This window comes from Perissodus microlepis, chromosome 16, assembly GCF_051167445.1.
Source record: "Perissodus microlepis isolate ML-2025 ecotype Zambia chromosome 16, ASM5116744v1, whole genome shotgun sequence".
NCBI classification, from domain to species: domain Eukaryota; kingdom Metazoa; phylum Chordata; class Actinopteri; order Cichliformes; family Cichlidae; genus Perissodus; species Perissodus microlepis.
Window position 1 is genome coordinate 3,037,084 of NC_140476.1, and position 23,173 is coordinate 3,060,256.

General features: G+C 38.3%; 1 protein-coding gene across 1 annotated transcript in view; it reads right to left on the bottom strand.

The window, feature by feature from the left end:
• Positions 1 to 16,404: 16,404 nt before the first annotated feature.
• LOC146370194 (transmembrane protein 163a-like) overlaps positions 16,405 to 23,173 on the bottom strand; it is a 63,145-nt gene continuing 56,376 nt past the window's right edge. Inside the window, exons 6-8 of the mRNA XM_084954950.1 lie at positions 22,162 to 22,273; positions 19,961 to 20,102; positions 16,405 to 19,780 (exon numbers count right to left, since the gene is read on the bottom strand). Of these exons, the coding sequence (XP_084811076.1) occupies positions 19,720 to 19,780; positions 19,961 to 20,102; positions 22,162 to 22,273 (315 nt within the window). The 3' untranslated portion in view covers positions 16,405 to 19,719. The remainder of the gene's footprint in view (positions 19,781 to 19,960; positions 20,103 to 22,161; positions 22,274 to 23,173) is intronic.

The window sequence follows — 23,173 nt, forward strand, 5'->3', positions numbered from 1 at the left end:
GTGACATCGTACAGCTGAGCGTGTCTGACCGAAGCACCGCTCACACACCCTTTTGTAGTTACTGTAGAACACTGTTGACGTACTATCCTAGCTTCAGAACCAACGAATGCATTTGCGTTTGTTACATAAACAGGAACAAAAGGGAATATGAAACTGATTACACAGTACTTACAAAAAAAATGCAAGCCTACTAAGTCTGAAGGTTTACACGAGTCATCGCTAAAGAAAAACGAACAATTAACAATTAAATTATGGTTTACTTTATTTTTTTAGTTAAATAGTTTCTTTTCACCCACTGATGAAACTTTTTTTAAAGTACACACGTGTGTGTGTGTGTGTGTTTGTCTTAAAAAAATCACACTCTACAAAGACAGAGAAATGTCAACCTTATTTTATATTTGTCTCTGCAGTAGTTACAACTGATATAAGAAAGTGTTTTTCACTGTGATGAATCCAGAGATAATTATTATCCTGCTGCACATTTCATCCCAAATCTGCAAAGAGTCCTAAAACCATTCAGCTCATAGTTCTTCGTCCACTTTCTAGTCTTTATCCACTCTATGTTGTCACACTTTTTCAGCAAATAGCTCTAAAAACAATGTTACAGTATGTTCTGTAGTTGCATGTTCTGAAGCATTTAGCAGCTACAGACTTAACTATGTTACATTTTGATAGTGCCTGTCCGTCCAGTTTTTTTTTTTTTTACAAACCTGAGTATGTCTTTGACACAGGAAAACCACAGTTTTTTTCACAGTAGCTTGGATCAATTGGGTGGACTAACAGCAGCGCTGCACTTTGATTGCGTCATTGATTTCACAGCAGGTCTGAATTCAACCAAATGACCAAGAATAATGGACATAATGCCTATAGTCTCCAGCTATCCACAGCCCTGTTGTGGCTTGTAGTTACAGTAATTTCAAGAACTGCAATGACAGGACACTCGGATCCTTCAGGATGTAAAATGAAATGCTGTCTGTCTGTCTCTGTGCCTTGGTATATCCCTGAATCCTGGGATGGGTATCAATGCCCTTTACTAAAACTGTTTCTGGGCAGGTTTTTCTGTGTGATGGTGCACATCATCTTTCTAACTATCACTGGGGAGTGCTGTTATTGTGGCTGGTGACACGTGAACACCATGGCCCAAGGTTTTCCTTAAATCAGTTTTATGTGGTTTACCTTCCACTGGTTTGAGTATTGTGGCTGATCAATGTTACCTTTTAAAGAGCAATAAAGACCTTCAGCTGTAATAAAGCGAGAACTGTTTCTGAAAAGATGCACCAATATTTTATATTAAACTGAGGCTTACTTTAGAGTAACTCCCAAGGATGTTATTGATTCCCGTAAGGAGATCTGAATGTACAGTAAGGTTAGATCTTTCTTTCTTGTTGAAAAAGAAGGATTGCTCATCTTCTTCTTACCGCACATTTTATATTGGAATTTTTTTTATTCAGGAAGATAGTCTTGAAAATAAAACTGCAATTTATAAAGAAGGTCGGGTACAATAAATATCACCTTTCTATTTAAGCTGTTGCATCTGCCTTTTTTTTTTTTTAAACGTTCTTATGAGTCACTTTTATATATTACTTGGGATGCTGCACAAACATCTTTCCTCACAATTAATTTTCTCTCCACTGTTGCACCTATGGCGAGTCTTCCTCACCCCCCTTTCTTTCCCCTCGTTTCTGTTCATCTTTCATTGTGAATCTGTGTTACTGCCCTAGCATGTGTCCTTCTAATATGCTTCATTTAATCCTTGATGGCTTTTCATTACAAATGCGTGACTGAACCATTACAAAAGGCTTGTTTGTAGTGATTCACTGCTGCGAGCTAAAATTCCGTGTTTACATCCTGGTCATGTGTGAGCAGTAGTCATGGGCACCTGCAGCCACTGTGCTTTGTAAAAGGCTTTTAGCCACTTAGAACAACAAAAGAGGGCGGCTTTGTTTTCAGAATGAATGAGATCCTGCGACTCTGCTGCAGTGATTCGATCTGTGGAGCTTGGTTCTGCCACGAGTCAGAGATACCTGAACGTCTTCTGTGAAGGTTGTTTTATGGTTTTATAATTCACCCAATTATTGCATCATCTTCTAAGAACACTAACAGAAAACATGGAAACACAATGAGTCACGAGCAAGTTTTCCTACCAAATTATGGCAGGTAAATTTAACCTGGTAAACCTGGAAGTTTATTTTGAACTTTTGAACACGTTAAGCTGCAACACACCAAAGCAAGCTAATGCAACCAGCTGACAGGGTCTAAATCTTGAAATTCAAATATTGAGACAAACCAGCAGTTTCTTGTATACAACATGGGAAGTAGCAGCTGCAGTTTTTTTTACCTTTCATGACCTTTCATACTTTTAAACAGTCAGTTTTATGGTTTACTTAAATATAGAGACCTCCTGTGTCCATATAAAAAAACAATAAATAAATAAAAACAATAATAGAATAGTAGAACAATAATAGAACTAATCAGGCCAAGTTTTTCTCAAATAACTAGGAGAAATTCAATGTAAAATGTATTCCAAACAAAAAACTTGGTTGTCAGGAGGTTAAAAAATTAGCTTTTTAAATGTCTTCACATTTCATGTCTTCAGTTCAGCCTTTTAAAAAAACTGCAAAAGGACAACTGGGTGTTAAAAACACTAGAAGTTTTAGAGGAAGCCTACATCACAAAAATGATAGATTTGATGTTATTATTTTTTAAATAGAGAAATAAAATATTTTGAGAAATGATTTCAGTTGTAATTCTTTTTTTTATCTTGGCCTTTTCTTCCGATGTGTTTTTGTTTCTCTTTTTTGCCGTCTGCTGTTTGCTTGATTCTGTTGACTTTTGTGCCTGTTTAAGGTTACTTCCTGTTGTATTTTTTAATGCGCATTTCTGCGTTTTAACCTTCCTCCTTTGTTTCTTTTCCCAGCCTTGCTTTTATCTTAATTGACCTGTTTCTTATTATCTTTATTAGTGCTTATGTATCTGTCTGCCACCTGCACCCAAATACTTCCTCTTATTATCTTCTGGCTTCTGTACTTTATTTTTTCCCTTGTTTATCTTATTGGACTTTTGTATTGCACATTTTTTTAAAATGAATTGTTTTGGAATTGAATGTTTTGCCTTTTTAAGTTATGAATTTATGTTAACTGAGTACATTATTTTTCAGTGATTCCAAACACACTGCCAGTGCAACAAAACCAAAAGCCTACCAGGATGGAAAAGCATGCAATGGAGCAGTGACAGTCATGGATCGGAGTCCCCAGATCCTGGACATCAACATTACTGAAGCAGTGTGGAATCATCTTGACAGAGATAAGATAAAGAGGAAACCAACATTCAAATAAGAGCCACCAATGTCTTCAAGGAACTTTTCAAGAAACTATTCTTGAAGATTACTTAAAGAAATGACAAGAATCCTTGTCTGAGACACTTCTTACTTTATTGAGGACTAAAGATAGCGAATGCTGACCTTTATCCACATTAGAATTATACAAACGGTGTTTATGCCTAATGTCGTCTACTGTCATGCATGTTTTCACATATTTAAAAAAAAAAATTCAGTGCAACTTTTTTCCTATTTTCTGTCACAAAATTTGAGAAAATTTCTATTCTAGGTATTAGTTATTGTTTCTGTCATATCTGCTCCCTCTTCAGCACGTTTTCAGCACCTTTAAGGAAAACTGCTATCACTGCCATTCAGTTGACATTCGGTATGTCTCTTTTAAACCCACAGATGTTTCTAAGCTGCAGTCCTGAATAGGAGTTTAGACACTGTTAAAAGTTGGATAGTTCACAACTTTCTCCAACTTAATGAAAAATGTTATAAAAAGGAAGTCCTGGTTTGAGCCCCTGACAGAGTTATGGCCCCCCTGCAACAACTGCTAAATTGTCTCTCAGGCGCCTTGGGGTAATTTTAAATCTGCTTTCACTCTGGATGTTCCCGTCAAATCTCAGGTTCACTCTTGTTCACTTAAAACATTTTGCCAAATTAAGTACCATAGTGTCACGCTCTGAACTGGAGATTATTATTCATGTATTTATTTAATCATGTTTGCATTATTGTAACTCACTGTTCACTTGTCTAAGAAAAAACTGCCTAGAACATCTGCAGAGCTCGTCATGGACAAGCACCAGCTTACATCAGTGGACTGCCATATGTCCCGAGCAGGTCTGCGAGGCCATGTGATCAGGGCCGACTTGTTGTACATCATACAAGGCTGAAAACTAAAGGTGACAGAGCTTTTGTCACAATGGCCTCCAAACTCTGGAACTCTCCCTCTGAGCTTGAGATCTGTGCACTCAGTAGTTTCTTTCAAGAAACTTTTAAAAACTCAACTTTGCAGACTTGCATTCAGTCGGCTCTTTTTTCTGTTTTTATGCTCTGGTATTTTGTTGTGAAGCACTTTGTGATCTTTGTCTTGAAAGGAGCTATAAATAAGACTTTACTTTAGTTTACTTTACTCGCTTATAGGTCTGATTGTTGTGGTTTTCTCTGCATTATTGTCGGCTCTTTTCCTTGCAATATAAAGTGCTTCTAAGTGACTGTTGCAATTTTGTGCTACACAAATAGAATAGAGAGCAGATGTTTTTGCACCTGTGGAGCAGTCGGGTGTGCGTGAACACAATGCCAAGGAGGAAAACCATCAGCAGTGATCTTACAGAAGTAACTGTTGTTGCCCATCAATCAGGAATGGACTAATCAATCCATTTTCAAACTATTTAAAGTTTATTACTCTACAGTGAGACAGTATTCACAACTAGAAAACATTCAAGACACCTGCCAACCTTCCCAGGAGTGGACATCACAACAAATAGACCTCAAGGTCAGACTGTGCAATGCTCAGTAAGACTAATTAGCATGGTAGATAAAATGATAGATAAAATTCATAACAAAAGGAAAACACCATAGGAGCTAGGCACCTTGTAGTCATTGAATCAACTATGAAGTCCTCTGTATACCAAAATATTCTCACGCTTATGTGAGGCCATCTGTCTGACAGCTGAAGCTCAGACAAAACTACATCTGCAGTTCAACGATTCCCAGCACAGCAACAAATCTACAGAAGAATGAGTGAAAAAGAAAACAGTCAAGGTGCTGCAATGGCCCAATAAACTGAAGCACTGTTGTGAGGAATCGTGTGCCTCTCGATATCGCAAAATGAAAGGGATTAATATGACAAATTAACACACTAAACGTTCAGTCTCAGCCTCTCACCCTCCCCACTTGAAAGAGTACAACGTAGAATTACAGGCACTCTGGATAAAAATGGAGGCAGAGAATGAAAAAGGTCAGCTGAGAGTTGAGATGATTAAGGAGCTGCTTTCTCCATCTGCAGGAACAAGTGGCTCACTTAGAGGAACTCCTGGAGCTGAAGGTAGAGAACAAAATCCAACAAACTCCAGATATATAACAAGACATGTTTTAATATGGAAACTTTAAACCAGATATCTAAGGTAAAGGTATTTCTTATTGTTTCAGACCTAAACTTGTTTAAAATACACATTTTCTTTTTAGATGAGTTTGCCATGTTTCCAACCATTTATTTGACCAAATCTTGGTGCTACTGGGAGCTCAGGTCTGTGCAGGCAAAGGATTATTAGCTGTGGTCCATCATCAGTTTATGTGTGTGTGTGTGTGTGTGTGTGTGTGTGTGTGTGTGTGTGTGTGTGTGTGTGTGTGTGTGTGTGTGTGTGTGTGTGTGTTTAAAGCATCGCCTTATTGACAGTAATTAAAATACTAAGTAATAAAAGTACACTCATGAGTAAATTAATCCAATAATGTAAAATATAACAAATCTTATCTTTCTTTTGTCTGCTGCCACCTTTGGATGGATGCCCAGTGTGTGGAGAAACTGAAGGTAACAAATGCCATCTGTAGCTCAGATGGTGGAGCAGGAAACCGAGTAATCGGAAAGTTGGTAGTTTGATCCTTGTCTGCTCCAGTCTGGATCCCAAATATCCTTTGGCAACATACTAACCCGAAGGTACTCTTCAATGCATCCACTGGAGTATGAATGTGTGTAAATGTATAGCTTGTGTAAATGGGCAAGTGAGGCAAGTTGTTCAAAGTGCTTTGAGTGGTCAGTTAGAGCAGAAAAGTGCAGATATATAAGAACCAGTCCATTTACCATCTTTTAATGGTAAACTATCAGTTAGTAGAATAATAATAATTATATGGTGACTGTCTGGTCAATCGTGTTGTCGGTATACTGCGAAACAAATCAGTTGTTTAAATTTTCTTGTATGGGGTGAAAAAATGAGCAGTAATCTCGCTGGAGTTTCAGTTCTTTTTAATTGGACTCTTGTTGTGTTGATCTTGATTGTGCACTTTAACTATATTAGGCTAACATAGATGAAAAACTAAAAATAAGTGTGATTAAAAAGTTGTAGTTAACTGAAAAAAGTGCAAAACTGTAATAATGTCCTTCACTCTGTTCCCAGTAATGAAACATATCTGGAGGACTAACCCTTGCTGGGTCTTTGTGCTCCATTTTTATCTGCTTCAGAGACCAAAGTGGTTTTAAACTCACATGTTTTCTCAGTTCATCTCATCACATAAAGGACATACCTCAGGTCTGAAAACAAATATGTTGTGTTTCATGGTGTTTGAGCTGGTGTAGCTACTCGTATTCCTTTCTCTTAGATAGCACTGGTGTCCAGGATGTGATTAAATGGTTCCTTACATTAAAATAATGCTCAACAGTAACAGACGCTAAACAGTTTCTGTATCAGATAAATTGCTGTAGGGACTTTCACTGCATTCTGGAGACAGCCAGAAAGAAAGTCTAGCAGAATAACAAAAACTAGGTCTGCAGTGACTCTGGTGCATGAACAAATCTGGTGACCCCAGAGCAGTTATTTGGCACAAAACTCTTTGGCACTCTTGGAAAACAGTTCCAAAGAGTTTACAGGGAGCCATATTGGTCGACACCCACACTGCTCTCCTGTTTTGCCATGCAGGGCCTGGTTACAGTATAACACTGTTACCAGTTTGGTTTAAGTGTTACTTTGGGGTTTATCTACAATGTGCATTTTTCTTATGTGCCATACGGAAGATTAAAAGAAAGAATTGTATTTTTTTGAATCACTACTGCACAGCATTCATATCATATGTGTCAACATCTGCAATTTAATGCTGAGACATGTTGAGTGATTACATTTGGATCTTTTGTTGGGAGATGCTTTCAGAGATGACTGCCCCACTTTCCTTTTTTAAAAGCTTTCAAGTAATTCAGAAACCAGAAAATGACAATTATAGATATATCAAATTATTATCATTATCTTTTTCTTTTCTTTTTTTACCAGATTGCACAAACATTACAATCAGTGCACTTATAATTGTCTGTGAAAAAATGAGTCATCAAATGCAATCACTGCAGGCTGCTGAACGCTTGCAGAAAAACAAAACCAACAGAAAAAAGTGATATTCAGAGTTTCCTTTTTCAGGAACAAACAGTTACCCCAATCCTGGCCCATTCTGCGTGCTTTCCTGGGTGTTCAGCTGCTCGTCACTTCCACTGACAATACTGACATCATTACTCTGGTCCATTCATTTTCTTGCCTGCCTTCTGCGAGCCAAACAGAATCCATTCATTGTGCTTTAAATCTCAGTGCTCTTCTGTCATTCTTTGCAACAAACCTCCTCCACATCTCTGCCTCACCACTCGGAGGCCAACCCAAGTCTTCATCTTCTTCTTCATCAGTATTTAGACTCTGAGGAGTCTTCTCCCAACTCCTCTCACTGCTGGGATTCTGACGATTCATCTGAGTCTAATACTTGAAGATACTTTAATTGAATTCTGAATCTCAGCAAATCACATTTAATATTTCCAAATAACCTCTCTTTATTGAAATGTGATGATAGCATCATATAAACTGCAAATCATGGCCTTTTCATATTATATTAGTACTGTGCACTTGGAAAATGTTTGTTCCATAATATTTTTGCTAGTTTGACATTTTTTCAGTGCATTCGTTCTTTTGTGTCTTTGCCTCTGACATTCATTTCCAGGATAGCTAGCTTCCTGGCTCATCATTCAAAAGTGGAAGTGAGTCTGATCTGGCCTTAAACAAACTTATTTAGTACTTTAGAAAACCTGGATCAAATATGAGTGAATATCAAGATCTGATCATGACAGTTATGCAAAATAATTTTGATTTATATGGAAAAGTCTGCATATAAGTGCTCATTCAAGGCGTTATTTAACATATACATCCAACATTTATGATAACTCATTAAAAAAAACCCTACTGACTGGCAAAGCCCAGAATGGATTAGTGATTTGCATACTCTGGGTCCATTTATCTTACCATTAATCATCAGTCTGAAAGTATCAAGAAGATGCTAAGATATGCTGTTTCCCAAATTCTGATTAAATTCATTACTGGTGTATTTGATTGAACAGAGCTGGATGTTTGGCCAAAAAAAGGAAGCAACAGACAAACAATGTTGCCCAGTTTTGGCCCCTTTTTGTACCTTTGAAAAATATTTGATTTCTCACAGTTGCACTGCCAGCAGCGTACGAGGTCAGGGGACAGAATCTGAAGTTGAAAAGATTCATTGGAGAGAAAACTCAAGAGACAAGGCCAGCGGAAAAGTCGGGTCTACAGAGAGAGCAGCAATTAGAGAGAGATTTTCTTGTAAAATGATGATTTGATTGATCTGAGGTCAAAGCTGAAGGGTAAAGAAAGTTTTTCAAAAAAGTGCCTGCAGTTAGATGACCACGTGTAATGTCATCTCGGAGAGGGGAATAACAATAAGCCAGCGTCTGAGACCATGAAAGGCTGAGTCGGCTGAAGATCGTTTCAGAGATAAAAGCTGGTGTCAGTTAAGAAGAGACTGAAAGCAGAAATGTGACATTAAAAAGAATCGTGTCATGTTTTAGGAAACATGAAACCAGGTTCAGAGGATATGAGAAAGAATAGGTAGACAGTAGAAGATGATAGTATAAAAATAAAAAACCAAAAGCGCTGAACGCTCCAACATTTGAATTATGACAAACAGAAAATTAAAGATATCAGGTTAAATAAAGTTGCACTTGTCCTGGTCCTCAGCTTTCTGTCAAACGAGCCATGTGTAGGTGAGGAACAACGTGCAGCTGGACCAGCATATACCAGACTTAAGTCAAACTTGTCCTTCATGGCTCAATGCCTGCATATAAATTCAAACATTAATTTCTGCATTTTGCTGTATTTTGAGTGCATTTCAGCATCTTGATCCTCATATAGACTTGGACTTACTAACTCGCTCTTATGGAAATTCTAATGCACTTTTTATTATTAAGGCAGATAGATGGCATACACCGAGCCAACGAGTCAAATAAAGCTAAAGACATGTGCCCACACTGATAGAGGAAAGTAACACTGCAGCAGTTTTGTGGACTGTAAGGTGGAAAGTGTAAAGTTTTGCTGTTTGCTTTTGTGTTTCTACTGTGTGTGCTGTGTGTACTTTGTGGCTCTTTCCTTTGGATGAACTTGACTGATCTGATCTTAACCCCATCCAATCTCCTTGGGCTGAACTGAGACTGATGGCTTAATGTTCAACACAAGCCCCCGACCTCACTGATGCTCTGGTTGAATGGAAGGAAATCCCAGTCGGAGACTGTTATAGCAGTAAATGCATGCAAATCCACCTGGAACATGCAGTGAAGGTTTACAATGCTCAGACATCCACATAATTTTTCTGTTTCAGTTTAGTTAGTTTATAGCATCACTGTGTAATTGTTTTACAGCTGAGTAGATCAGTATGAAGGCAGTCTGATTTTGCTTAGGTTTATAATTGTTGTGCACAGGTGCGCTGGTGTCTGTCAATCAGGTGCATGATTCATGTGTTGGACTCGTGGAAATGAGCCAGACTTCAGTCACGCAGCCTCAGCCTGAAACCAAATCTAACGTGACCATTCGGTGGCCTTGATCTGATCCCAGCGCTGTTCTACACCATGTCCCAGACGGCTCTGACTGTCTAGCTATAAGAAAGACAAAAAAAATAATACAAATATTAATATTATGTTTGTGTCACCTAATATCTTTACTCGTTAATGTCACATGTCAGTCCTGCAATAGACTGACAGCCATCTTTCACCTTAAGACAGCTGGGATAGGCTTTTAGTTAAAGCTAAAGATTGTGACTTGTTTTGAGGAGCCTACACACCACCAACACAGACATTTCTGACTTTGCGGCACATCATGAGCTGAGAAACTTCCTTCTTTCAACTGCTCACTTTAGGTGTTGCAAGCCTAAAGAATTGGAAATATTTTGTCTCTTCATGTTTTCTTTATATTTTTATTTATTTATTTATCTTCGTTAATGTGGGTGCAGGTATGGAGTAGTCTGCAAATTCAGAGGTGTAATCCAGATTATTTGCATTGAAGTTCTTTTCAGCAAAGTTCCACTGGCTTTCTTTGACATTGCATGGAAGACTACAGAGGATTATCTGGATGTTCATGCCATGGATGATGGCAGTACTTTGATTCCTATGTGGGAAAACCACGACATTGTCTCTGCGACTGATTTGGGATCTGAGGCGAGCAAATTAAGTATGAGTTTAAAAAGTTATCAGTTCGTAACTGCTTCACTGAAGCATGTGAAATGTTCAGATTTGGTCTTTGTCATTGAAAAACTCTGTATATGTAAAAATAATTTTTCTTTCCTCTGACCTTTTTAAATATATTATGAAGTCCTGAAGCTGTAACATTTATCAGATTGGGCTTAAATATTTAATGAGGGAGACTTATTAAAGAGGACCAAATCAGAAGCTAAATGTCTAAAAAGAAATCACAAAATCACGGAGATAAAATTTACCCAAAGTACTCACGATTGGACTGCGTTGCTCATTTCAGTCTTCAAGTTAATTAATGCAGGTTTTGAGATGTTTGACTTTGATATCTTTGACTTGAAATGAAAAACAGCACAAACCTCGACTACAGAGAAAGTACATCCAGTTTCAGTTATAAAGTTTTACACACAATCAATACGTTCTCTCTGTCACCGTGCAGACGAGTGATTTACATCAGTCAGTGAGAAAAAAAAAAATGCTGTTTCATATTAGAAAAATCCTTGAATAATAAAATACTGTAGAGGTTTAGCTTTAAGGTTTTTATGACAGGATAGATTTATTTATTCTAAGGATAGAATGAAAAACAACATAATTGATGTTATGTTGTTTTTCAGTCTGCTTTTGACTGTAGTGAGTATGTTGCAATAGTACTGATTACAAACCAGCACTGCATCTTTATAATTCTATGTAATTATCTGCTTCACTTGTATATTTTTCTGTGTAATTAGGGGCATATATACAGGACATACAGCTGACATAATAACATGAAATTGCTGTCCTGTGGACCCTGAAAGAGCGGTGTTACACAATTACTGTCAGTTTGAAAACATAAAAAAATACATAACCAAAAAAATCTGAATTTCTGTGAGATAGTGGCAGCAATAAAGTACTGTCAAGATAATACAGAACACATATTTAATCATGTTTTTAAGAGGTTCAAGGGTACCTCTTCAACATGCATTCATTTAAGGATACAAAAAGTCAAGAACAAAAAAGGTTTCAAACTAATTATGAAATTTGATCACCTGTATAACTGAGCTGTAAAGACAACAGTGAACTGTATCATCTAAATCAGCGGTCTCCAACCTTTTTTGCGCCACGGACCAGTTTATGCCCGACAATATTTTCATGGACCGGCCTTTAAGGTGTCGCGGATAAATACAACAAAATAAAACTAGTACCGGTACTGAAAAAAAGAAAATTTATTCATAACACACGTGAAAAGACCCAGGAAAACCGAGTAAACGATAAAAACGATAACAAAATAACGCTGAAAACCGATAAAAACCCTGAAAACTATACATTTCACACCTGAGCCTCAACTCTCGCGGCCCGGTACCAAACGACTCACGGACCGGTACCGGTCCGAGGCCCGGGGGTTGGGGACCGCTGATCTAAATGCAGAAGTCTGCAGGAGGAGAGCTGCTGCTAGATTTGTTTGTCATTTATTATCCTGGTGTTGGGGGCCACCATGTGGTGATAGTGAAGAACTGCATCACAGTACCTTTCAAACATATGAATAGGTTAATGATACATCAGTTCATAATGTATGTATCACACATTAATGCATACATTAATTAATCCGGGAACTTAAAGTGTTTTTGAGGTGTCATTGGCACAGGAAGGGCCCTGCCAGTTTCCTGACCCTTAAGTTGCAACCTTCACATTTTTCAAAGTAAAGTCCGACATCAGAGAGGTCAGTGGTTATTTTTAGTATTGAGGCATTTGTTATGATAGATTATCTACAGAAAATAGAGTTTCAGTAGCCAGCCTCAGCAGAGCCTCTGCCCTTGACTGCTGCCCGACATGCACCCATCACCTACTGGGGCCTCCTGCGTGTGGTGAGCCCACTGGTGGGTGGGCACATGTCACCACTTCAGGCAGAGTATAGAGTAGAGCTGCTTCTCCTCAAAACGACCCAGATGAGGTGGCTCAGGCATCTGGCTAGGATGCCTCCTGTGCAAGGTTTTAGGGTAGGCCCAGGATATACTGGAGGGATCATGTCTGACTTGGGAATGTCATGGTTTTTCCCAGATGAGCTCGAGGAGGTGGCGGATTGCACAAGGTTCGTTCCAGCTACTGATGCAATTCCCCTTTGGTGTTGCATGTGGTGTAAGACTCAAAAGCAACTTTTGTCTATTTATCCATTTATTCCTACAGCCACTTCTAAGCAGAGTACACTCAATGTTCAGGCCTCATGCGTAGATGCAAACAGCTATTCATGCTCACATTAACGCCATTTACCTTATACCTCGAGGTGCATGGAGTACATGGAAGAGAACAACAACAGGATATGAATAACAGAGCTTATTAAACCTGTATGTCAGCACTGCTTTGCGTCCTTCATTCAGTGTGTGAATGGGTGGATGATTGTGTATAGTGTAAAGCGCTTTGGGGTCCTTAGGACCAAGTAAAGCGCCATACAAATACAGACCATTTACCATTTACCATTTAGTTCTCTGTGTGTGAAACCTTACCATTTCAGTATTAGGACCTCATGACTGGATGCACAGATGTTGTTGGTGCTTCCAGCAGTCGGCTCTCTGGCTTTTCAGCAGTGTGAGATCGTAGCAGTCTCTGATTCGCAGCTGTGCCTTTAGAGACTTCATTAAAAACCAAATAGTCTTACGGAAAGTATGAATCTACCTGCTACAGGGATGTTAAAAAACAAACAAACAGTGTAATGTACATCACTTTACACACTACATAAAGATCTGCTCTAGGATCAAAGTACAACAGCTTCTCACATATGCAGTTCCAGCTGGTTGAGCAGGTGTCTTCAGGTTTTAATTCCTTTTTCCAGGGGATGGATGTATGAAGCTATGCTTATGCGTTTTTCTACCCATTAACTGGTTTGTGCAGAATTCATGCATGCAAAAGGGCAGGTCGAGGTCAATAACATAAAGTGAAGATCAAAAAAAGAAATAGGTGGAGACGGATTCTTCCATTCTCCTTCACTTCGCCTCTTTGGGTCCTTTGCAGTGAACTTCACAGTCGATCATGAATCACTTTTCCTTCAGTGCTTATTTTTTTGTTGTGTTTCCAAAACCGAGACAAACAAAACCCACGTTCCTTCCTCCAGTGAAGCACTTCTTCTTTGATGTTGTCTTAATTGCCATGTCTGATAACTTGAGATGCAAGCGATGATTTTGTATGCAAAGGGTGAAATAAGTGACTGCCTACATACATTTCTTGACTAAAGATTGGAGCAGAAATGAGACTCGTGCATGTGCACCAGATTTCATGATAAGTTCTATAAAAGTGATCTGTGTGTAGACGTGACTGGAAAAATCTGAAAAAAGAGTGCCTTTGCACTTTGCTGCCTTTTGTGCATACACACAATTTTAGTTGTTAATCAGTACAGAATCGTTTGTATTTGGAAGAGTTGGGTTTGGAGTTAGATTTTAAATAAAAGTCCAGACTCATAGCTCAGAGACTGACTCCTAGTTTCTGTAAAGTCAGCTTTCCAGCCCAGCAGGAAAGCTGTCAAAGCTCTAGACTGGAGTGGTTACATGAATAGCTTCGGTTCCATGATTTATTCCTCCTAGAGGCCTATCTGCCAACTAAAAGGCATTAAACATTAGTCTGTGAAGTTCTACTCCTGATAGAAGAATTCATTCACACTTACTTGATGATGTAAAAGTGTTTTAAAACTGCTATAAACTCCGAAGCAGACACAGAGATAAATTCCCATTTTTCTTTCGTCACTTTGTGGTGTTCTTAAGGCACAGGAGCCTTTGCAGAACAGTGTGCATGCAGGTCGGAGATGATGATGATGCAAAAGTGTGAAATGTAATCATAGGAGGTGAGAAAATACACTGAGGTACAGAAATGACTTCTATTAGTCTTTAACCCTCTCTTTGCTGTTTCTGTGCTTCAACACACAGAATCCAGCCTCAAGGAATCACAAGGTAGTGTACTCCTGTTGGCTTTCCCAAACCTCGATGAATGTGAGGCTTGTGTCAGGGAAGGGCGTGTGGTGTAAAATCTGTGCCAAATCAAATACGTGGATCCAACTGCTGTGGCATCACCCTGGGAAATAAGAGAGGAGCTGCAAATACTGCAGCTTTTAAAGCACTCTTTGAAAATTGCTTTTTTAAAAGAAAAAGATGAAAAATTAAGAATATGATTGTTGCAACAACACCCACACACTGGTCAGCATCCACAGTATAGAGCAGCTCAGAATGACAGCATGAATACTGGATACAAACACACAAGTAACCTGTAAAACCATCAGTGTAGACACACATTTTTATACATTTATAGTTTAAATGTAAAGTGACATTACATCACAGTAAGACTGTGTCTAAATTATTCACAACAAAGCAAACATTGTACAGATGACCTTCAAAGCATCTTCTGTAACGAGTGTGATAGTTTTAAGAACTCAAAACCATACATGGCAACTTAATTTGCACCATAACAATTAATTTTTTTTTGTTTGTTTGTCAAAAGTGCCAAAAGTAAAGTAAAAACGTCTTGTAGTAACGCTTGACAGGTCTGATATTTACAATTTTAAGTATATCAAGTAGCGAGTCAGCAGGATCACTGATTTGATTATTAAACTTAACACATTGTTAAGGTAAATAGTTTTACTTAAAAAAACAAAACTGTTATTATAATATCAAGTACTGCTTATTAAAAATAAACACTTAAAAAGAGACAATATAACATGAAGTAGTACTTAATTTAAAAGGTTTTCCCTTATTTTAAGGTAAACAGCATAAATTAGGACATTTTACAATAAACCTAATCGATTTATCCTCACAGTTTCTATTTTATTTTATTTTTGTGTTTATTTTGTTTTTGAAAGAGACACGACTGTGCGTCTGTAACAGTGACAAACATCTCTGCCTCTGAACACAAACACACAAGAATCAAAGTCTAATCATCATACAACAGGAAACAATGACAATAATAATTTGGTGATTTTAACTTAAATACTTGTATTCAACGAGTCCGCGTGGCAACCACCACAAACCTGTTCTTCTTCACTTTGTCATTTTTAAATGAAACAAGTACACACAAATATACTCCTCAGTATGCAGGAAAACTGTTAAAAAATTCCCATTAGCGACGTAGTTAAATTAAGTAAGAGTCATTTCTGTGCTGGAGTCATTATGATTTTCCATTTACTAATTAGATTTTATTTTAATTTATTTTGACTTTTTTCAGTTTACTGTGGTTTCAGTGAGTTTTCACAGTGGGTTTGCTCATTTCAGTTTAGATTTTAATGGTCCCAGTGTTCATGTTGGTCGTTTTAAAAAAAACAAAATTAATATTACACGGAGGAAAGATTTTAGGAAAATCAATACAAGAAAACCTTTCTGAAAGCAGTTGATTCCCAAAGCGCCAAAGATCCTCCTCTGGCAGGTTGTGATTATAAATTTTAGCAGGCAAACAAGAATATTTCCTGCATATTTTTAGTTTATATTAGTTTGTTTTACAAGTTTCCAATTTTGTAAAATTATTTCAGTTTGTTTTAATTTTTTTCTAAACATCTAGTTTTTATTTTTGAGTCACCCGTAATGTTTTTGGTTTAGATTTCATTAGTGATAAAGGTTTTTCATACAGTATACTTACCATTATTGTTTTCCATTTTTCATTTAAAATCCTAAGAAGCACTCAGCTGCTCAACAATGACGTCTTGCTTCTTGCTTTAAAACAAATGACTCAGGATTGTTGATGATTAGGCAGGATAAAACTTTATTGATCAATAAAACATTTCTCTTTGACAAAGAGATATTTCATTGTTTCTTTTACATAAATAAATAGTGATTACATCATCTGCAATACCACCAATGTCGATATTGTACAAACAATTATGTCACATCGTCTTGATTTATTGTAAATTTGGTTGTGTGTGTGTGTGTGTGTGTGTGTGTGTGTGTGTGTGTGTGTGTGTGTGTGTGTGTGTGTGTGTGTGTGTGTGTGTGTGTGTATTTAATGCATTTGTAACCACTGAAAGTGTAAGGATTTTTTACAAGCCCATGCAAAGCCTATAGCAACAGAGGAGTGGTTAGTATTGCTATTATAATCTCATGAAACTCTGCAGAATTGATAGTTTGATGCCTTTTCTTGGATCAATGGGAAGTTCATTCATCATTACAAGCACACCAAAGATACACACATTTCAACAGAGCTGACAAATGGTCTGAATGATTTGGCACAGTTCATTAAGCTACAGAAGTGATCATATTTCTGACATGTTTCAATGAAATAATGAAATGGTTTTCATGTATCATGCCATTCTTCAATTAATGAGAGGTTTGTGCAACATATCATAACAAGATATTCATGTTTCAGGGTTCCTGTTATTAAGAGAGATGGAGAAAAATGAAAACAAAACATTTTAGATGACTTAAATGCAACTGCAGTGATCATCAGTTACATTTGACATTTTTGGCATTCAGTTGTTGCACAATCCCCACGACTGGCAGCAGCGAGTGCAACACTTTCAGAGACTATCCGTTGCTAAGGAGGAATCGAGTAACCAGGGCCTCAGTCGTAGCACCCGGACTAAACATTAGGGGGGTTTGAATGCACACAACAGATGTGGCATGAAAATAAAAGAAAGTGCAAAGAAGAGAGGTAGAAAGGATTTTGCTGCCAACTTCAAAACAGTGTCCACTTTATCCAACATAGCAGTTTACTTTAAATGAGCAACAGAGCTACTGTAAAGCATAATGAGTTTGTTCTGTGCCTTACACTGTGGCTTTAGCATGTAAACACTGAGCTTTGCTAGTAAAAGCCATTGTAAAGATTGTCTTCTATGCATTAAAGAGGGAGAGGGGCATTACAAATCAGTGTGCTGTTGGTGAGTAGAAATGGTGCGAGCTGAATCACACCTTCACTTTATATCTTAATCATATTCTTCACACAATGAAACTAAAGATAATACCAACAATTCTGCACCACGTCCAGCCAACTCAGAGTTGATAATTACAGTGCAGAGTGGATGTAGGCCTCTCCACAGCCAGTGCCCAAGGCTTTCAGCTGGGGATAAATTTACACTTGGATCCAGACGACTGAATATTAATTAAGACTGCTGTTGTGACAGTTCCAGCCACAAGAGGGCGCACATACATCATGGCTCCACCAGCTGAATACTGAATATGAGTCTATATGTTGCTTTTAAATGCCCAGTTTTTACATGCTTGGTTATCTAATATCTGAGCTTGTAATACCTACAGTATTATAGTAAAATATTACCGATTTGTGCTAGCAGGTAATATGTGGACGTGATCACCTGTAACTTCTTTTTCAGCATGTTAAAAAAATTGTTTTTATAAGTGAAGTTTGCCTTGGACAGCATTGCTGGAATCCACCTACATCCAGTCAGATATTTTCACCTACAGTGCAAAAAACTTACAGTAAGACTCATCATTTTATGTCAACGATAATCTACAGTAATATGTAAAACGACATTTACAGTATATGCACACTACGGAGTAAACATTTGTAATTATACGCAACATTGATCAGTCTGTACTTTAACTATATATTGTCTACTCTCACGTCAGCCGTACAGCACTGTGACGATGTGTGACCTTTTGATACTGATGCACCCAAACAGTGCGGCGAACATATTTACAGACCGTGTGCTTCGTATTTACATTCCATTCATTGCACGGAGTAATGACTGATAACGGAATGGAAACATGCAGGACAAAGAGCAATCACAGACGAACACTGTCTCTGCCAATGACATTTTACAGGCTGTGTGATCTCTGACACTGTGGTTAGAGCCACCTCTGCTTTAATGGTTCAAACATCACGCTTACAGACAAAATGAGGAGAATGAAGCGGCATTGATGAACCTAATAAATCCCAGACCAAATTAACAACATAAACAAATGGGTTTGGTGCCCATGTCGTCACTATTCATGAGTTTTAATTGTTAGTCTGAACACAAACATGTCTGCTTTTCCTAAAAGTGACTTCACTATAAGCTTTAAACAAAAGGTTAATTAAATAAAGCACAGCCTAAGGTTAGTCAGACCACAGCTGAGTGACAAATTCCACATCGAGCAGTCTGTGTAGCATTGTTTTAGGCTGCAAGCTGCTTTGGAACCCACCATCACTGCTCCTCCTCTTTGCCATGCTTTCTAAATTAATGCTATCTTTGTTGTTCTGCGGCTCTGGTACAAATTGCTGCACACAGAAATAAATTTTTTTTCAATCGACTAAAGTGATCCTTTCTAAAATATTGAGCAGAGTGTGCAGTGTAATATAAATGGGAGAAATACATTGAGATTTGTGCTCTTATGTTTCATTTTATGACAAGTGCTTGTACTTGGTGTCTCCAGTCCTCTCTGTTTCTCGTTAGCTTTAGGTGTAGCGTTCGTAGGTGCTTTTGTGTTCAGAAGTAGCAGCATTTGCTGACTCAGCATGATCTGCCTGAGTCTCTCTCCCTGCTTCCTGCTTCCTCTCTCGCTGTCTTCCCGATACAAACTAGGAGGTAGAAAGGCTGCACTGACATGAGGAGGGTGATGACAAGTTTTCATTTCATCTCTGTCCTATGTGCTTTACGATAACCAGAAAACTACAAAATAAATAACGAAATAAGTTAGCCGGCAGCCTCCGTTTATTACAGGGTCACAAATAAAACACGTTCCTGAAGCAAGTTTTGGGATAACATGCATTATTTTCACTTAAGCAAAACCTACAATCTTTCCTATTGGTTTGAAAAAAAATTCAGCTATGGCTTCAATGATGTCCTCTTAGCAGCAAGTGATGTATGTCCAACTTGAACAAATCCAAAGCAGTTCTTGAATATTTCTTCTGTTTTGTGTCATCGTTTCTTCTTTTTATTGGTGCTTTATTGTACAAAACGCAAAGACGAGGAGATAAAATAATCAGAAATACTTCCTTTATAGGAGGATACTCTTCCATCACGTCCTTCTCAGAATCTCTCAGGTCTGTGTGTGTGTGTGTGTGTGTGTGTGTCTGACACATGTATTAATCTTTAAATGTATGTACAGTATGTACAGATTGTGTGTGTGTGTGTATGTATACATGTCTATGGGAGTGTGTACGGTCCCTGTCAGTGTGTAATGAAATGTGGATGAACAGGTGTATGAAATACAGAGAGAGGCGGGGCAGGAGGCACCCAGGTGTGCAGGTGCGTGAGTATGTTAGAACCTGCTCGTCTGGTCGGCACACAGGTCTCTCATTCAAAGCGCTCGTAGTTCCTTGTCTGTCTCACACGGGGAACCATGTCCTTCAGGAGCCTGTGGGCAAAGAAACAAATTCTAATTGTAAGATACGTGAGCAAAAATGGCCGTTCATGCAGGTGCAGGTACAGAGCTGCTGAGCTGTATCGGTGGCATTAGCATCGTGTAAATAATGCCTTAATAACTATAAAAGATTAAAGATTTCAGATTAGACACTGCTGCTGCTTCATGTCTTACTTGACCCCATATGCCAAAATAATAAGTCCCATTAGAACTCCAATGGTGGCATCCAGAAACCAGACGTCAGTATGGTGCTTGAAAACTTCGGCGCTGATTAGAATGGAAAATCCCATGATTGCTCCAACCAGAGAATTAAACCCTGAAAAACAAACAAATATAGGTGAAGACAAATAAAAAACAACAATTCTGTTAACAACAACAGTCTTTTCCTGACCTTAATGTAGTTGCTTTAGTTGGACAGATACGGTGAAATGAAGGACCAACATGTTATGTGTGGTGGTGGTGGTAGCTCACTCTGGGCCTCAAGGGCTGGTGTCCTGCAGGTTTTAGATGTGTCCTTGATCCAATGCAGCTGATTTAAATGGCTAAATGACCTCAACATGTCTTGGAGTTCTCCAGAAGCCTGGTAATGAACTAATCATTTGATTCAGGTGTGCTGACCCAGGGTGAGATCTAAAACCTGCAGGACACCGGCTCTCGAAGCCTGGAGTTCCCCACCCCTGATTTAGAGGACCTGGTGAGAAGCAGCATTCCCTCAGAGAAAGGATTAACAGGTGGGATAAAATATGAACATGTATCATCTCTATTTCACTTTGAAACACAAACTAAATGTAAACTTGTATGTATGAGCTTTAAGTTGTATCAATATCCATTTTAAAGGATAAATCTGAAGCTACAGCTGAGCTTATGTATATACTTCTGGTAGGTGTCTGATCAACATTTTGCAGCTGTTTTGAAGTCCTACACAAATGACTCCACACTACATATACTGTGTTTGAATGACCCTTTATAGTGGCTGATGTTGTTCTGTATAATTACATGTGTGAAAGCTAGCACGGTGGGTTATTGTCTTGCCTGCAGTAAGTGTAGAGTCTTGTGGGAAATAAGAGGCTCAGAGAACAGCAACCTCAGGTTTATTGGATTGATGCCCTGTGTGTTTTGAGACCTGGGGATAGCAGTGTGCAGTGTGTGTTTGCCAGAGACGCTGTGTGTGTGTGTGTGTGTGTGTGTGTGTGTATGCTGTGCTTTTGTTCAGCTGAGCACGTGCCTACGAGCAGCGGGTCATCACAAACGACATTTTTTTCAGTTCATTTGTGTTAGAAAGTCACACAATAAACACAAGCAGGCATGTTGTGGTTTGCAATGTTCGTTTCAGCTGCGTGTGTTTTATTTCCTTTGGTTTAATGTGTTGGCACAAATATTCTGCGTCTAAAGGCTTTGATGGTGCAGATGTTTTAAAATGCCACAGTCGTTTTGTGGGTTTGAATTATTATGAATTAATCTAAGAATAATAACTGTTCTGACTTTTCATTTTGAGTGAGTTCATAGTGAGTTCTCTGTTTTTGTTGTCTCCATCTCCTTGATGTACCTGGTTATGTCCATGCTTAGGTTAATCTCCAGTGTCAGTTCTCTTTTTTGAGGGGTATAGAAAGATAGATTTAGGGGTTAGCGAGCTTTGTCAGACTTTTCTGTGTCACAAAAGTGAGTAAATCACGTGGTAACTTCTGAACACATAACCTGATTCAGGTCATGGGTTTTGGGTTAAAATCTGCAGGAAGTGCCAAGTTTTCACTAATTTTTTATGTACATGTTTCCAAGCTTTGGGTTTTGTTTCCTTCCTGTTTGAGTGCCCTTTCATGTGTGTGCACCTGTGTCTCATTCAGCCCTGTCCTCCTGTAATCTGTTATTATTCTGTGCATCTTATCCTCAGACTGTCTGTGAATTGCTGTTTTTGATACACTTTGTTAGTTTTGGACTTTTTTTGTTTTAGGTGTGTCTTTAAGTAATTAGATTCTGAATCCTGCGTCCTGCATTTGGGTGCTGGTTCCTGCACTTCACCACCACAACATGACAGAAGCTCAAAGAGCAGATAAAATATGATGCATACACTTAATCCAAGAATATTAGCTTCCTCTGGCTCACCTAAAACCCTGGAAGCTTCTGACAAGTTAATGCATCAGTGATACTAATCCACTCATAATTAATGTCATTCTGACAGGCCTATCGTTGTTAAGCAACACATAACCAGTAACACAGAAAAGAAAGTAATGATAACAATAATAATTAAGCAGCATGTACAAAAAAAAACTTTAAGCCATCTATCTAGTTATCTGGTCCCTTGTGCTCTTCTGTTGTGTTCTTCATTTATTTATAGTCATCAGTGTCTGTGCGTGTGCGTGTGTGTGTGTGTGTCCTACCATCAGTGATAAGTGCCCGACTAGTCAGCACTCTTCCCAGCATGAACTTGGCCACAGCCAGCACAGCACATGTGAGCCCACTCACTATGGACACACTAAAGAGGAAGTCGTCCTGGGGTGAGACACGGGAGACAAAATATAAGAGAATATGGCAATATTTGTAAAAGTATGCAGAGGGTGAAATTAAAGGTTTCATCCTAAAAAACAAACAAAAGTTCAGCAAAAACACAGAGGGAGCTACTGTGTAGCTGCAGAGCAGGAACCAACAGATTGTGTAACCCATAAAGCTTCTGTCAGCTCAAGCATTATTAATATATACAGGCTCGCCTTGGTGCATCAGCCCAAGGTCATACAGATGAAGTGATGTGAGCTTTGGGTGTTTTCAGGTTGTGTCTCAAACAGACTCAGCAAAAGAAAAAAAAGGAAAACGCTTGACTCGAGAGCATCCACCTTTCAGATTTAATTGACCTGCAGCAGGGACTGAGAGCCGGAGATGAGAGGAAGAGAAGAGCCTAAAGGACACGTCTGAGGGGGAAACAGCCACATTGTTTTTGTTTTGACTTTGCTGTTCTCCACCAGATTTAAAGTCACAGCTATATCAAACATATCTGGGTATTATAAAGCGGCATAAACTACCTGCTAATAAAACCCCAACTGTATTAGATAAACATGCACACAAATCAGAGTAACTGCACTTCAACATTTAGAAAAACTAAAATTTTGGAAACAGCTGATTCCATCCTCCAATTTTCAGATGTTAATCTCACCTGCTGGAATCTTTTGAGTAGATTTACAAAGTTAAATTAAAGACATTAGGCCTAAAATGCTGTTGTGGGCGAGTGAAAAACAGACGTGGATCTAACAAATGTTTTTATTGCAATTAATAATAAACTATAATTAATAATCAATAGTTGGGTCTATGTAATGTAAGGAAGCAGTGATCAATGTGTTTGCTAGTTAGGTCTCTAAAACGAATTTGTTTTTTGTGTTGTATATATTTAGCTGCATTTGC